The sequence below is a fragment of the Cherax quadricarinatus genome, chromosome 4, assembly GCF_038502225.1.
Source record: "Cherax quadricarinatus isolate ZL_2023a chromosome 4, ASM3850222v1, whole genome shotgun sequence".
Taxonomy (NCBI): domain Eukaryota; kingdom Metazoa; phylum Arthropoda; class Malacostraca; order Decapoda; family Parastacidae; genus Cherax; species Cherax quadricarinatus.
In genome coordinates this window covers 38,623,186-38,641,720 of record NC_091295.1, presented here as the reverse complement: position 1 = coordinate 38,641,720, position 18,535 = coordinate 38,623,186, and the positions used below count along the sequence as shown (strand labels likewise).

General features: G+C 38.6%; 1 protein-coding gene across 1 annotated transcript; it reads left to right on the top strand.

Annotated features, from left to right (window-relative positions):
• Positions 1-1,828: 1,828 nt before the first annotated feature.
• LOC128684367 (nucleolar protein 58-like) lies at positions 1,829-17,844 on the top strand (the record flags this gene model as incomplete). The annotated part of the gene is given in 3 exon segments (XM_070095822.1): positions 1,829-2,033; positions 7,326-7,453; positions 10,253-17,844. Coding segments are annotated over 3 exon segments (482 nt in total), but the record flags the coding sequence as incomplete, so codon positions are not given.
• Positions 17,845-18,535: the final 691 nt, after the last annotated feature.

Below are 18,535 nucleotides of genomic sequence, written 5' to 3'. Positions count from 1 at the left end.
TTTTTCATTTATCCACACCAGTAACAATCTCTCAACATTTTCTAACACTTGCGGTCGCTGTTTCGTAATCACAGTTGCACCTTTTGCAAGAACAGCTTCCTTGATTGCCGTTTTCCTGGTCACTATAGTAGAGATGGTTGATTGGGGTTTATTATACAACCTGACCAGCTCCGACACACACACTCCACTTTCGTACTTTGCAATTATTTCTTTCTTCATTTCATAAGTCATTAGCGACTTTTCTCTCGAAGGGTTGGCACTAGAAGCTTTCTTGGGGCCCATGGTGACTTATTTTGCAGAAACAAGCACCAAACACAGTGATAATATGGATAATATGGAATGTACCGAATGTATCCTTAGATGCGCGCACACTGGCTGGCTTGTAAACACTAGCACACATGGAGCAGTTCAGGCCACACGTGGACAGGTCTCATACGAATCATATCGAATACTGAGGAAAAAAAATTTGCGTTAAAATGCATCGAAAACCGGATTTATCGAATACCGATGCCATCGAATACCGGGGGTCCACTGTATATATGCCCGAATCAGCCTCAGTAGCCCCTCATCATCCCTCGAGCTAAATATTTGGTAATCCTACACCTAATCTCCATGCTCTGAATTCTCTGCAGAACATTCACACTACACACAACCCTCAAAAATATCTCTATTGCCTCCAGCTTCTTTGCTGCAAAGTTTAAAACCCTTGCTTTCTTTCTTTCTTCTTTCAACACACCGGCCGTATCCCACCGAGGCGGGGTGGCCCAAAAGGAAAAACGAAAGTTTCTCCTTTTACATTTAGTAATATATACAGGAGAAGGGGTTACTAGCCCTTTGCTCCTGGCATTTTAGTAGTCTCTTACAACACGCATGGCTTACGGAGGAAGAATTCTGTTCCACTTCCCCATGGAGGTAAGAGGAAATAAACAAGAACAAGAACTAGAAAGAAAATAGAAGAAAACTCAAAGGGGTGTGTATATATATGCTTGTACATGTATGTGTAGTGTGACCTAAGTGTAAGTAGAAGTAGCAAGACATACCTGAAATCTTGCATGTGTATGAGACAGAAAAAAAAAGACACCAGCAATCCTACCATCGTGTAAAACAATTACAGCCTTCAGTTTTACACTCACTTGGCAGAACGGTAGTACCTCCCCGGGCGGTTGCTGTCTACCAACCTACTACCTAGAAAACCCTTGCTTGTTTGCAATAAATATTCTACATCTCTTCATACTTTAGATTATATTTTTTTATTGCTTCTTGGGTGTACTGTCCTGAATTAATACTTCTCTGCATGTCACAAAAATATTATTCCTTCAAGTCACTTTTCTTGTACATCAGACTTGTCAGTTCCTTATTTTCTCATCTTTTCTTTAGTTTTTGCTTTGACTAGCTAGTAGTGTCAGCACATTGATATGAAGAAATCTTTAAATCAGTCTTCCTGAGGTAAACCAAGGTCCAACTGTACTAGTTCATCATTCCTTGTAATCTTGTTGGCTCTTTGACATTTTGCCCGAGGAATTTCTGCATTACAATTCAAGCACAAGCAGCTTGCTCCTTCATGTCTATGCCACCAAGTTGGTCCCAATTTTCCTGGTTTATATAATTGTTGAAGATTAGACACATGCAACATAGGGGTATCTTTATTGTAGACATTTTGCCATCCAGTGGCTTTATCAATACAAATTCAAGGACATATATATTTGTTGCTTTCATTAGTTTATGACTTGCCCTGCTGATTAAGATTAACAAAAAAAAAAAAAAGATATTCCTATTTTATTGCTGATGCATTGCAAATATAATTTCTTCTTTACAATTTTATATCAATAGGGAAAGATGTCTCGTATGTTGGCTGCTAAGGCAGCACTTGCATGTCGTTATGATGCACTTGGAGAGGAAACTACAACAGAGATGGGCATCGAAAATAGATCAAAACTTGCTTCAAGAATATCCATGCTGGAGAGTGGATTTACAAGAAGAATCTCAGGAACTGGGAAGACTGTGGCAAGACATGCAAAATACGAAGGAATAAGGTTAGTTGAGCTTTTATTTTTTCCATTTTACTTATAGTTAAATATTAATAAATTAGATGGTCAACACCTGGGTATCATTGTATGAGATGTTTTGCCCATGAGGGGCTTTATCAGTCTTGAAGCTCATGATGATGATAGAGATGACATTAAGGAGGATTTTGTTCATAATTATCTCTTAAGTTATTAGCTTAGTGTTAAAAGAAAGTTTAATGTTAGGGTGTCAGGAGAAATCCTATAGGTTGTATTTTAACCCTTGTTTTGTTTCCATGACATTACTATGGCACTGAAGGAGATAGTTTTAACTAAGGTGTCCCATAGCTTGATTGCTAGTGCACTTAGCTCGCATGCTAAGGTCCAAGGGTCGATCCCCGGTATGGTTGGAAACATTTGGACACGTTTCCTTTAGATACTTGCTGTCCAATGTTCACCCATCAGTAAAATGAGTACCTGGGTGTTAGTTGACTGATGTGGGTTTCATCCTAAGTCACAATTGACCTAATTTGCCCAAAATGCTCTGCATAACAAGGGGGCTTTTTATATAGTAGTATGTCATTGATGTCAGCTACGCCTATATACCTTGTACGTGTTTTTTTTTTATCAGCCATTTCCCACTGAGCCAGGGTGACCCAAAAATAAAGAAAAACAAACTTTAATCATCATCAACACTCACCATCGCTCATACATAATCACTGTCTTTGCAGAGGCACTCGGGTCCAACAGTTTAGATGTTCACGTACTTGTAGAAATAAAGATTACGGTAGTCCCTCTATATCCACGGGGGATACATTACGAGTAGATGGGATACAAGGAGAATAGAAGCATCAGGGAAGAGAGAAGTGAAGGTTTATAAACTAAAAGGGGAGGCAGTTAGGGTAAGATATAAACAGCTATTGGAGAATAGATGGGCTAATGAGAGCATAGGCAATGGGGTCGAAGAGGTATGGGGTAGGTTTAAAAATGTAGTGTTAGAGTGTTCAGCAGAAGTTTGTGGTTACAGGAAAGTGGGTGCAGGAGGGAAGAGGAGCGATTGGTGGAATGATGATGTAAAGAGAGTAGTAAGGGAGAAAAAGTTAGCATATGAGAAGTTTTTACAAAGTAGAAGTGATGCAAGGAGGGAAGAGTATATGGAGAAAAAGAGAGAGGTTAAGAGAGTGGTGAAGCAATGTAAAAAGAGAGCAAATGAGAGAGTGGGTGAGATGTTATCAACAAATTTTGTTGAAAATAAGAAAAAGTTTTGGAGTGAGATTAACAAGTTAAGAAAGCCTAGAGAACAAATGGATTTGTCAGTTAAAAATAGGAGAGTTATTAAATGGAGAGTTAGAGGTATTGGGAAGATGGAGGGAATATTTTGAGGAATTGTTAAATGTTGATGAAGATAGGGAAGCTGTGATTTCGTGTATAGGGCAAGGAGGAATAACATCTTGTAGGAGTGAGGAAGAGCCAGTTGTGAGTGTGGGGGAAGTTCGTGAGGCAGTAGGTAAAATGAAAGGGGGTAAGGCAGCCAGGATTGATGGGATAAAGATAGAAATGTTAAAAGCAGGTGGGGATATAGTTTTGGAGTGGTTGGTGCAATTATTTAATAAATGTATGGAAGTGGGTAAGGTACCTAGGGATTGGCAGAGAGCATGCATAGTTCCTTTGTATAAAGGCAAAGGGGATAAAAGAGAGTGCAAAAATTATAGGGGGATAAGTCTGTTGAGTATACCTGGTAAAGTGTATGGTAGAGTTATAATTGAAAGAATTAAGAGTAAGACTGAGAATAGGATAGCAGATGAACAAGGAGGCTTTAGGAAAGGTAGGGGGTGTGTGGACCAGGTGTTTACAGTGAAACATATAAGTGAACAGTATTTAGATAAGGCTAAAGAGGTCTTTGTGGCATTTATGGATTTGGAAAAGGCGTATGACAGGGTGGATAGGGGGGCAATGTGGCAGATGTTGCAAGTGTATGGTGTAGGAGGTAGGTTACTGAAAGCAGTGAAGAGTTTTTACGAGGATAGTGAGGCTCAAGTTAGAGTATGTAGGAAAGAGGGAAATTTTTTCCCAGTAAAAGTAGGCCTTAGACAAGGATGTGTGATGTCACCGTGGTTGTTTAATATATTTATAGATGGGGTTGTAAGAGAAGTAAATGCGAGGGTCTTGGCAAGAGGCGTGGAGTTAAAAGATAAAGAATCACACACAAAGTGGGAGTTGTCACAGCTGCTCTTTGCTGATGACACTGTGCTCTTGGGAGATTCTGAAGAGAAGTTGCAGAGATTGGTGGATGAATTTGGTAGGGTGTGCAAAAGAAGAAAATTAAAGGTGAATACAGGAAAGAGTAAGGTTATGAGGATAACAAAAAGATTAGGTGATGAAAGATTGAATATCAGATTGGAGGGAGAGAGTATGGAGGTGAACGTATTCAGATATTTGGGAGTGGACGTGTCAGCGGATGGGTCTATGAAAGATGAGGTGAATCATAGAATTGATGAGGGAAAAAGAGTGAGTGGTGCACTTAGGAGTCTGTGGAGACAAAGAACTTTGTCCTTGGAGGCAAAGAGGGGAATGTATGAGAGTATAGTTTTACCAACGCTCTTATATGGGTGTGAAGCGTGGGTGATGAATGTTGCAGCGAGAAGAAGGCTGGAGGCAGTGGAGATGTCATGTCTGAGGGCAATGTGTGGTGTGAATATAATGCAGAGAATTCGTAGTTTGGAAGTTAGGAGGAGGTGCGGGATTACCAAAACTGTTGTCCAGAGGGCTGAGGAAGGGTTGTTGAGGTGGTTCGGACATGTAGAGAGAATGGAGCAAAACAGAATGATCAAGAGTGTATCAGTCTGTAGTGGAAGGAAGGCGGGGTAGGGGTCGGCCTAGGAAAGGTTGGAGGGAGGGGGTAAAGGAGGTTTTGTGTGCGAGGGGCTTGGACTTCCAGCAGGCATGCGTGAGCGTGTTTGATAGGAGTGAATGGAGACAAATGGTTTTTAATACTTGACGTGCTGTTGGAGTGTGAGCAAAGTAACATTTATGAAGGGATTCAGGGAAACCGGCAGGCCGGACTTGAGTCCTGGAGATGGGAAGTACAGTGCCTGCACTCTGAAGGAGGGGTGTTAATGTTGCAGTTTAAAAACTGTAGTGTAAAGCACCCTTCTGGCAAGACAGTGATGGAGTGAATGATGGTGAAAGTTTTTCTTTTTCGGGCCACCCTGCCTTTGGTGGGAATCGGCCAGTGTGATAAAAAAAAAAAAATAGTGAACCCTATATGTCATTTACTTTACATATATACGTATGATAAAGTTTAGCTGATAAATTATGATCGGAAGCATCTCATAGCTTAGGCTTTGAAGAACTACCGGCTTGTCTACTTTTTCACCTTGGGGACATTATTAAGCAAAATTAAGGATTATTTTTGGGCCAAAGTAAACCGTGGATAACTGAAACCATGGATATTGACTCTGTGGGTACGGGGGCCCTTCTGTATATTATTATTATTAATATTAGTATTGTTATAAGAGTAATTTTTTTTTTTTTCTTCCAACAAGTCGACCATCTCCCACCGAGGCAGGGTGACCCAAAAACAAAGAAAATCCCCAAAAAAGAAAATACTTTCATCATCATTTAACACTTTCACCCCACTCACACATAATCACTGTCTTTGCAGAGGCACCCAGATACAACAGTTTAGAAGCATATATGACATACCCCTCCAAACTGCCAATATCCCAAACCCCTCCTTTAAAGTGCAGGCATTGTACTTCCCATTTCCAGTACTCGAGTCCGGCTATATAAAAATAACCGGTTTCCCTGAATCCCATCTCTAAATATTACCCTGCTCACACTCCAACAGCTCTTCAGGTCCCAGAGACCATTCATCTCCATTCACTCCTATCTAACACGCTTACATTTGCTTGCTGGAAGCCAAGCCCCTCACCCAGAAAAGCTCCTTTACCTCCTTCCTCCAATCTTTTTGAGGACGACCCCTACCCCGCCTTCCTTACCCTACAGATTTACACGCTCTCCAAGTCATTCTACTTTGATCCATTCCCTCTAAATGACCAAGCCACCTCAACAACCCCTCTTAAGCCCTCTGACTAATACTTTTAGTAAATCCACACCACCTCCTGATAACTTTGCACACTCCGAATTCTGTGCATAATATTTACACCACACATTGCCCTTAGACAGGACATCTCCATTGCCTTCAGCTGCCTCCTCACTGCAGCATTTGCAACCCAAGCTTCACACCCATTTAAGAGTGTTGGTACCACTATACTTTCGTACATTCCCTTCTTCGCCTCCATGGATAACGTTTTTTGTCTCCACAGATGCCTCAACTCGCCATTCACTCACCTGTTTTCCTTCATCAATTCTGTGGTTAACCTCATCCTTCATAAACCCCATCCGTTGACAAGTCAACTCCCAAATATCTGAAAACATTCACCTCTTCCATACTCCTCTCCAATGTGATATCCAATTTTTCTTTATCTAAATCATTTGATACCCTCATTACCTTACTCTTATCCATGTTCACTTTCACTGTATTATTATAGACAGGTTATTAGGCAAGGATAACCCATAGTGTGCTATTGGTAATAATCAACTCACTTGCATATACTTTCCTGGTTACAAATTAATAACTATTATTGTTGATCATATTGCATTATCTGAGTAGCAAAAAAAAAAAAAAAAAAATTGGTTAGTGTCTGAATTTTACCCAGTATAAATGTGTATTATATGAAACCATAAATGTTGCCTAGTTCACTTTCATTTCCCTGCATAATGCAAAAGACCTTGGGAAGAAGAATGTGTTTCCAGTGCTGTACTCCCTAATTTAAGGCTAAGATGGCAACAGTCATGAATATTTGATTTATATAGAATCTTATTTGCATCTTTGTCACATTGAAGATACAAGAGGGAACTTCCTTTACCTAAAAAACATGTTAGCAATCAATTTGATTAAAATACTCCTATGCATGTTGTGCTGTCTTTTAATACTGTATTCATGAAAGTCAGCAAACACCAAACTCAAATTCTTCAAGGATAAGAGGGGCACCCGCTGAATTAAGGCGACACACTCGAGGGGTTGAATATTAGCTAAGAACAATTATGCACCATAAAATTGTAGATTCATTCATCTTTCCATCAGACTAGATGTGCCTAGAGAACTGCAAAAGGGGGGAAATTACTTTTGTGAATACACGGGAAACTATATTTGTGATCCTGATCACTGACTAATTTTAGGCACAGTGAGATTAGTTGTGTTGCATCCATATTTGGCTAAGATGTGGTGTTAGAATTTTATGCATTTTTTTTCTGCAGTGAGGTGAAGCAGTATTCTGCTGCAGCAGATTCAACATTAGAGAGCTCAAGCAAGCGGAAGTTTCAAGAGATGCAGGAGGAACAAACGCCAAAGAGGATTAAAGTAGAAATGGCAGAAGAACAGCCAGGTGAGTTTATCTGGCATTTATGAATTTAGTTATATGCAGTTTTCATTGCTATCGTGTCTGCCTTGTCGTAATTGTTTCACTCCCAAAGTGCTACTGGGTAACCAGAAATTTGTCTCATCCCATTGTCCTTTGTATATTAATAAGGACAAAGAAGTTATATAATGCTGGGTTCCTGAACACATTGATATTCAGGGCAGTGAACATGCAGATACAGCCACTCGGTCAGCTACTTAAGACTCAGATTTCCCATAGGGGTATTTCTTTTACGGACTATTTTTCAGTTGTCTTTTGCCACCACCTCAAAGGCCAGCAAGTGTTGGTTCACATTTGGACCACAAATTGTTTTCTATCAAACCACATTAAGGATTCTGACCCTCTTCCCACCATTATTGAGTTTGGGAGAATACACAACTCGCCTCCCCCAAACCCTAACACACCCTTACCTCTTATTCCAAACCTTCACACATTTCTACTTTTACACATCATTCCTCATGGCACTGTGTCACCTTTACAGGTTGAGCTTAATTTGATACTTATAATAAATGTTCACTATATAATTTACTAAACAGAGAAATACAGTATAATAAAGCTAAGTGCTCAACCAAAAGTTGACATACAGCACTGCACCAAACTAAACCATAATACCAGTACGGAATAAAGATTCTACCTGTAGTGTTGTAGAAAAATGGACATACAAATAAATTCCTATTGATATTCCATGTTTACATATGAATTGATATAAAAATGCTATGCAAATAATAGTGCCCAAAATCTGGAGTGGTCTACCAGAAGAAACCAAAAATTGTAACATTAAATTAATAATAAATTCTACTACAAAAAAAAAAAAATGCTCTTCTAGCAGCACTGTATGACCCTGGTGGATTTAGCATTTAGTTTTGATAATATGCACTGCTAGTATGAACATAAGTATAATCATAACTAAGTGCTAAACCCAAAAGGGTCATACAGCACTGTCTACTAGTATTACTTTGAATGTGTTACATTATTATTATTATAATCAAAAAGAAGCGCTAAGCCACAAGGGCTATACAGCGCTGCGAATGTGTTACAGAACTATTGGTTTTTGCATGAAAGAAACAATATAAACCAAGTTTTGTATCACAAATTTAAGACAGGTAATAAATAACTTGTTTTCCAAGACATATTTTTCATGATACATATTAACACTGACCTGTAATTCATTAACTCGCCTTGCTTTATATTGGCATTTTTTTTTTTTTTTTTTTTTTTTTTTTTTGTTTTTTTTTTTTTGCTCTTTTTTTTTTTCTGGCACTTTAACCATCTCTGATAATTTGTTAAACACCTTTGTTAGTTATCTTTGGTTCTAATGCCTTTTCTGTATCACTAGTCTCTACTTGTTTCATGCTTAAAAGGTTCTAGTTGGTTTCTTCCTCTCTCTCTGGTACTGGAACTTGCTCACTTGTAAAAACCCTAATATGCACATTACAGTGGACCCTCGACCAACGATGGCATCGTATAACGTTAAATCCAACTAGCGATACATTTTAACGCAAAAATTTTGCCTTGACTAGCGCTAAAAAACTCGACCAACACGATTCGTTCCGTTCGAGACGCATCCACGTGTGGCCTTAGCACGCCTCGCTTGTCCCGTGGGTGCCAGTGTTTACAAGCCAGCCACCGCGGTCGCATACAATCAGAACATTTCATATCATAGCGTCACCTTGGGCCCCAAGAAAGCTTGTAGTGCCAACCCTGTGATAAAAAGGGTGAGAATTAGTATGGAAATTAAGAAAGATTTTGAAGGGTTTAGGGCTAACCCTGAGACACCTATGCCAGTTGTGGAATCCATTGTGCCTACTTCAAAGATTAAGGCAATGTGTGCAAAGTGGGTTGAGCTGCAAACCTTTATGGATGAAAATCACCCTAACACATCTATTGCAAGCCATGCTGGTGACTATTAGTGACAATGTTATGGCCCATTTTAGACAAATCTTACAGGAACGGGAGGTACAGAGCTCTATGGACAGATATGTTGTGCAACAGAGGTCCAGTGACTCAAGCTGGTCCTAGTGGCATTAAAAGAAGGGAAGTAACCCCAGAAAAGTTAAGAACTTGACACCTCAAGTCATAATGGAAGGGGATTCCCCTTCTAAACACTAACACCATCCACACTCTCCCCTCCTCCCATCCCATCAATCATCACCAGATCTTCAATAAAGGTAAGTGTCATGTAATTGTACGTCTTCTTCAGTTTGTATTAAAATTAATATTTCATGTGGTAAAATTTTTTTTTTTTTTTTTTCAATACTTTGGGGTGTCAGGAACGGATTAATTTGATTTACATCATTTCTTATGGGGAAAATTAACTCGACTAACGATGAGCTCTCAGGAACTGATTAATATCGTTGGTCAAGGGTCCACTGTATATGAAATTTTGTTAAATTATTTTCATATCCTGTCATTTCCTCAGTGTAACCACTCAATTCTTTATAATTTTCATTCTAATATGGCCTTGAAAAAAAGCTTGATGTTTATGTCCATTCCAGATTGTTTAGGTAAGGAAGCTGATAAAGATAACCATTTCTGACTTCTGCCAGTTTACTGGGTTAATTACTTGATTTTTGCCTCCTGTGGATGATTGAACTGAATAAAGAAGTAGATACTTAAAGCGTTTCAGTGTTCTTGACCGAGAGGGGGGGGTGTATATATGCTTGTAGATATTGTATGTATATGCAGAAAAGTGTTTAAATATTTTTTCCCTTTCAAGACATTCTAAGTCACAAATGCTACTTTCTCTGATACTTTTTTTATTTACAGGAACCTCACAGGCTAGTGGTGAAAAGAAAAAGAAGAAAAAGAAAAAAGAGGTACAAGCATCAGTGGAGCCAACAGAACCTGAAGCACAAGAAGAGGCTATGGAGCCACCGAAAAAGAAAAAGAAAAAAAAGAAAGTAGAAATAGAGTAAATAAAAATGTACACAAGCTTATTTGCAGCCTTGCATTCTTTAAGAATTGTGCAACTTTTTTTTATATTAATGAAATAAAAAAAATTGGGCATGGGGATACAGTATAAGCATGTATATTACATATGTACATACTGTTTGCAAGATACAGGAAGGAGAAACATGGGTTTTAGGGGTTTAAACATGTGTGTTATAGGTCATACATTAATTTTTCTTACAAAAAGCTATTTTATGAATACTTGTTTTTGCATACCTGATATGTCTGTATGTATCCCTTAATCTCTAATAAATTTAAACTTTTTTTTTTTTTAGCATCTTATTGTGGAATAAAAACCTTGGAAATCACGAGAACTTAATCTTGAGTGTGTATTCAGTTTCATCAGTGCTGAGACTTGAGCTCTGGAACTTGTATGCTGATTATAATAATAAAGAAGCACTAAGCCACAAGGGCTATACAGCACTTGTATGCTGAGATATGCTCTGGAAGGTGCCGATTCTTGAATGTGCATTATAGGAGGAAGAATATACAGGGACCACCACACTAGTACACAATATCTACAAATGCTCAATACAAATAATTTTCCTCAAGCTATAAGTTTCCAATTTAATACCTTATGAATATCGACATTAACAATAAAACTACATGGAAATTGAGAAAAAAAAAATAAAATTAAAAATGCATTCACATAGTGCCTAGTACATATTGCCAGAGGTTCACATCAGTTGAATAAACTCTAGCCAATGCTTATCTGGCAAATCTAAGAGTAGCTTTCAGGAATTTAGTCATTCTGGGCCCTTTATACAAATGTCAGGCCCATCTTGTATGCAGCACCAAATACAGAACCCACTCCTGAAAACAAAGCATCTTATGAAACTGGAAAATAGGCAGAAGCCTTCAACAAGATTTGTTCCAGAGCCAAAGGGGTTGTATCATGAGAGATTTATAGAACTGAATCTACTTATATTGGAAGACAGAAAAACCAGAGAAGACGTAAGAACATGCAAAACACTCGGAGGAACTGACCCCTCAAGGAAGGTTCCTTGATGTTGGTGAGGGGCTCTTGATTTAGGGAATTGGATCTGTGCTCCAGTTCCCCGAATTAAGCCTGAATGCCTTCCACATCCCCCCCCACAGGCGCTGTATAATCCTCCAGGTTTAGCGCTTCCCCCTTGATTATAATAATAATAATCGGAGGAACTGATAAGGTGGGCAGGAATAGGTTGTTTCAGAGGTGAGAAATGGGTACTTGGGGATACAGTTGAAAATTAAGACACAGATAAGCCATGGATGTTAGGAAATATGTCTATTTTTAAGATGGTTGGGAAGTGAAGACAGGCTCCATATGTAGTTTTAAGAGCAGGTATGAGGAGATCCATGAAACAAGGAGTATGAATCTGGCAAATGGCAGCTGAGGGGCAGGGCTGTGAGCTAAGAATTGACCCCTGCAACCACATATAGGAGAATACATGTGAAGCAAGGTAGATGTCATCAACTATGCATAATCCAAAACTGAGGCCAAGACTCCCTGCACATATGGATGACCCATCAGTGACCAAAGAAAAGATTAAGATTAATCTCCTTCAAGAAATGTTGGGCACTAAAGCCGATCATACACCAACTGGAAAGAGATTCAGTTACAGTAGGGCCCCATTTATACGGCAGGTAAGGTTCCAGGCTACCGCTGTAGAGCAGGCCATTTTTTTTCCACTTTTAACACTAACATATATTAAGCTAACAGAACTAAGCATTAAAAAATAAAAATACACGGTACATTCATTACTTACCTTAAAATATTCGTAGTCTTAACCCTCTGACTGTCACAAACCCATTTCTGAAACAACTTCTATGTTACAAATTTTTTTGGAAAAAAAAAATTATGAAATGATAATCTTTTCCCACTGCTAATGGCACCAAAAATACGAAATTTGATCAAAAACTTGTGTAATTACGCTCTCGCAAAGTTAGCGATCCCGGCAATACATACACATCGGCAATTTCGCCAACTTTGAGCTCTATTTTCAGCTAATTCCATTGCTCCAGTCGACCAAACTCATAGCTAGTTCTTTAGAACTCCATTTTTTTTCTAATAGTTGAGTACAAGAATCTGCCCATTTACCAATTTCAACTACCCAAATTAAAAAAGATGCCAATTTTAAAACAGGGTCCAGAATAAACAATGCACATTCTGGCACTAAAATAGCTTATCCTCTGTTCAACAGTCACGTCTCTATGCTCCTCTTATATTACTCTTGCTATTTTGATTTTGATTTCACACAAAAAATAGATGATTTACTGTTATGCAGACTACTGCATTATTGTAAAAGTGGTATAAATAATATCAGTGCACTATTGAAAGAATATTAGACTCCCCAGTTGATGGTGTGGTGTGATTTGCTTACTCTTGAACATTGGTAAAAATTTAACATTTCCACTAATTTGAGCTCAACTTCAAGGTCATTTTCATCGTGAAACTAATCAAAATCATCTATTTCTGTAATATGTTTTCCATTCTATCAAATGAGACCAAGAAAACGAGAATACAACAATACTATTAAGAAAATACACCTCAAAGTCGGAGTTTTAATCCAAAAACACAGTTGGAGTTTTTTTTCTCTCGTTATGCACTGCGTGCTGCAGGATTTTTTTTATACAGTGTACACTGACCACAGACCCATTCTCTTACATGTGGGCCTATCAGCTTTCTCCTGCTTGATTTGAAGGTGCTAAAATTATTGAGTGCACAGTGGACCCTCAGTTAACGACATTAATCCATTGCAGAGAGTTTGTCTTTAACCCATTCTGTCGTTGTCCGAATTAATTTTCCCCATAAGAAATAAATGGAAATCCAATTAATCCGTTCCAGATACCCAAAAGTATTAAACAAAATTTTTTTACATGAAATATACACTTCCCTACACAGAAAACAATGAGACATGCAGAATAAATACATTAATAATTAATAAAATGACACTTACCTTTACTGAAGATGTATTTGATGAGTGATGAGATGGGAGGAGGGCAGAGGATGGAGTTTAAAACTGTTTGGAAGGGGAATCCCCTTCCATAAGGACTTTAGGTACCAAGTCCTTTTCTGGGGTTACCTCCTTTCTTTGTTTTTTAATGCCTTTAGGACCAGCTTGAGAGTCACTGGACCCCTGTTGTACCAAAAATCTGTCCAGAGAGCTCTGTTTCTGGCATGTCTAAGATTTCCCTAAAATGGGGCAACATTGTCATTGTAGATGTTGATAGCATGCCTTGCAACAGCTGTGTCACAGTGATGTTCATCCATAAATGCTTGCACCTTTGTCCACATTGTACAAATGTCCTTAATCATTGAAGAAGGCAACTTCCTCCATCTCTCTTCCCCCTCTGAGGGAAATTCCTAAGCTGTGGTCTGTTTCTGTTGCACCTCAAGCTCTTGCAGCTCTGTAGTGGTTAGCTCTTCATCGTTGTCCTCCACCAACTCTTCCACATCCTTGCCACTAACCTCCAACCCCATGGACTTCCCCAATGTCACAATAGATTCCATAACTGGCATAGGCTCCTCAGGGTTAGCCCCAAACCCTTCAAAATCCCTCTCTTGTACATATTCTGCCCACAATTTTCTCCAAGCAGAGTTCAAAGTCCTGCAAGTTACTCCCTCCCAAGCCTTACCTATAAGGTTCATGCAACTGAGGATACTGAAGTGATCTTTCCAGAACTCTCTTAGGGTCAATTCAGTGTCTGAGGTCACTTCAAAGCACTTTTGAAACTGCTTTGGTATACAGTTTTTTTTGCAATTTGAAATGACCTGCTGGTCCATGGGCTGGAGGAGAGGAGTGGTGTTAGGGGGCAAAAATTTAACTTCAACGAACCTAAACTCCCCCCTTACTACTGCTGGTGCAGTAGTAAGGATGAATGGGAGGGTGTTGGTACCTGGAGAAGTTGATATCCTTGGGGTGAAATTTGACTCCAAACTAACCATGAAGAACCATGTTGTAAATCTAGTAAACAAGGCAGCCAGGAAGCTTACAACACTTCGCCGTATCTGGCATCTGCTTGACAGTAGGGGATGCAAGATTCTGTACGAGGCACAAGTACGCTCATACCTTGAGTATGCTCCACTTTCTTGGTTTGCCTGCCCCCCTCCCCCCTCTCATCTGCGACTGCTTGACAGAGTAGAGAACAGAGCAAGACGTCTCATCTCTCACCTGGACCCATCCTGGATAAATCTGTCATTTCAGCAGAGCCTTCAACACAGGAGGGATGTGGGTGGCCTTACTGTTATGTACAAGGCCAATATTGTCAAAGTACCACACTTTGATCCACTTCGAGGACAGCGTGAAACAAGCTTTTATGCCACAAGATGGGCAGAAAGCAGCAACTTCACTCTGGCTGTACCATTCTTCAGAACATCACTCCATCTGAGATCATATATACCCAGGATGACTCGAGTATGGAACACATTCGTACAGCATAATGATGTCAACGAGATAACGTCAGTTGATCAAATGAAAATGCTGGCCCATGGATGGCTCCAACTTCATCCTGTTCCCTACTTGTATGTCTCATAACAAAAATGCTTTCAAATGAGCTGATGTAGGTAACAGCTCTTAGCTTGTCAATAAAGTTAGGAATCCTTAACCTGTAAATAGCTTGTCAATAAAACTGGGGATCCTTAACCTTGTCAAACCCTGTGTAAAAAAGAAAAAGAAAAAAAAAAAAAAAAAAAATTGACAGCCACATTCAGTCAGCCAACCACCACCCACCCACCCGGCCAGCCAGCCGGATACGTATTACACGTTCCAGAGTTGTTTCTCTTTACTTAGGGTATAGGTTATACTACATTCTGGCAGGATGACAATACCAGTGGTATTCTCCCATTCACTGTGTCGACAATACATAAAGATAACAGTAACACATGATACTGTATGCGATGTAAAATTTACAATACAGTTCACTACCATGTATACATTATATACAGTACATAAATAATTAAAATATAACAATAGAAGTAAATTATGGCAAAAAGAATGAAATAATGATTGTACATTACATTACAGTACTATGTAGGTAGTTTATATAGGAAAGGTTTGACATTATGCCCTACCCAGTATGTTGGCAATTTTCAAAGGTTCGATTGCATCCATTTTGACTTACGACCAGTTGGTCAAAACCAAGTTTGGTCTCAAGTCGGATGGTAGGTGTATTATAAATATACAGTGGACCCCCGCATAACGATTACCTCCGAATGCGACCAATTATGTAAGTGCGTTTGTACGTGTATGTTTGGGGGTCTGAAATGGACTAATCTACTTCACAATATTCCTTATGGGAATAAATTCGGTCAGTACTGGCACCTGAACATACTTATGGAGTGAAAAAATATCGTTAACCGGGGGTCCACTGTACTTCATTAAAATAAGATTTCCAGAGGATTACTATTATTACCCCAACCTCTCTGACCAATGTTGTTATGCTCTAACCAGAAGGAAACCATCTGAGTGGTAATAAAACTTGGAGTGTAACAGTGCCGTTATCCAATTTTTACATTATCCGATGGCGTTGTTAACTGAGGGTCCAAGGTATTACCTGGAGAGAGTTCCGGGGGTCAACGCCCTCGCGGCCCGGTCTGTGACCAGGCCTCCTGGTGGATCACAGCCTGATCAACCAGGCTGTTACTGCTGGCTGCACGCAAACCAACGTACGAGCCACAGCCCGGCTGGTCAGGTACCGACTTTAGGTGCTTGTCCAGTGCCAGCTTGAAGACTGCCAGGGGTCTATTACGTACGTCCGAAACACTGGCTCGTAAGACGTATATATACGGCCGAAACAGTCAAAGAGTTAATGTAGGGCGAGAGGTAAGTAGTACTTATTTGCAGGAAGTCAGATGTAGGTAACCCGCATGGCTCCCACACCTAAAGGTAATACATATATAATATTTAAAGCAGCCCAGAATGACATTATTACCATCAACATACCTTGTTCACCGAGTTTAATCATTAACAACTACCTTTAGATGCCATCATAAACGAAGGGAGAAGTCATGCCGAGAATTGTAAACAAAGCCTAATGCGTTAAAGAGAGTGACTGGGCCAAGCTTTCATTGATACATATTTTCTCTGGTGCTGGACCAGAGAAAATGTAATTTTTTCCCTCCACTTGGCTACCACATATATTTATGTGATTTTTTCTACTGTGGGTATATATAAACCCTTGAAATTTTGGAAAGTTTCCATAATTAACGGAGAGAGACAGCTCATGAAAAATGTAAAAAAAAAAAAAAACAGGGTGGCACATGGTGACCGTATGAGAGAGTCAGGTGGGGGGAGCCGTACAGCGAGTTTTGGTCATAATTTCAAATGTCCGGTATTAGCAGAACACTGTAAAGTGGGACCCTACTGTATATCTCTTTAAAGACTTAGCCATGTCACGCTTTGATGCCCCAGGAGAGACATGTACAACGAATGACCAACAGCTTATTAAAACGGCAACCACAGGATCAAAATGGTGCCCATGCACTGATGCTCGTCTGGCCCCTAGCCAAATACATCACTCCATCAGACAGCAGAAAGCAATGCAAGATCAGCTGATTCATTCAAGCAGGACCACAGCTTCACTGGCAGGCTCAAGTGGAAACGAGGAATTTACGAGTGACTGGGCATGGCAAATGCACAGAGCAGTGTTCAGCCTGGTCCCTATATGTCACAGCCATCCCAGTACAGCCATGGCAGTGAAGACCATAATCCTTCTCACTGGTTATGTGACTGACCTTCCATCAGGGGGCCTGAAAACTGAGTTCTTCCAGCAATTCTTCTGCAAATGGCTCTTCGTAATTATTTTCTAAGAACATTATTTTATAAGAGCAGTGATCTTTGTATGGTGTAGTGAATGAATGTTGATTTTTTAATACTCTTTGGATTTGGTATGTAAGATTTTTTTCTTGGTGATACTGGTATATTTTATCAAATTGGCAAAACAACTAATTAAATGCACTTAATCATACCTTTTGTAATTCATTCACAATGAATGTTACCATATTCTTGAAAGGGAGGGGAGATGACATTCAAGGCCTATGGAGCACTCAAGCTATTGAATGAAATTAACTCTACACAAATTATCATAATTAAAACAGTACATACAGTAGTTTTTATTATTTAATTTTTAACTAAAAATACAATAAATAATGAAAATAAATAATAAATATTTTTTAGCTTCAAGTTTAGCAATTCTAACATACAGTCCCTTTATAAAACCATTTCTCCAATGAAAGATAAGCTTGCAACTTTCAGTACAAAAAAAAAAAAAAAAAAAAAAAACTGCTTAGCTGGAGAAGATTAAAAGTATATTAAGAAAAAATGTATTCTACTTAATTTTCAAAACTTAGACATTCACTAAAATAAAGGTACAAAACAATAAGCTACTGTATTTTCTTTCCATGCTAAATATAATTTAAGTGTTAAATTTTTATATTAAAATAAACATGCTTCAATTCACTCATTTCTGAACATTTATCTTTAATCTTTAAAGAGAACCAATGTTAAATCTTGTGCAGACAGTAAATACAGATACTCTGAAATTCTCTCTCCTAATTTCCAACTTTCAGGAAAGGTGCACAAATTTTTGACCAATAAATTCTTTCAAGTGTCTTCTCTGTATTTTCTCATTTTTAGTAAAGCAATTTAATGATTTTTTTCTTAATGAGAACACAAAAGATGTTTTTACTTGTGACTAAATCATAATATCCTACTGCAAAAATACTGCTATTCATCTACAAATCTTATCGTTTTATTAATAGCACGTGTGGCTAAGTGAATAGCTTTAAAACATTTGATGTGAAAATAGATTGACTTTATTCCACTTCATGCAAGTCAATGATATATATATATATATATATATATATATATATATATATATATATATATATATATATATATATATATATATATATATATATATATATATATATATATATATATATATATATATAGGAGGGTGGGGGCAGGAGGAAAGAGGAGTGATTGGTGGAATGATGAAGTAAAGGGTGTGATAAAAGAGAAAAAGGTAGCTTATGAGAGGTTTTTACAAAGCAGAAGTGTTATAAGAAGAGCAGAGTATATGGAGAGTAAAAGAAAGGTAAAGAGAGTGGTGAGAGAG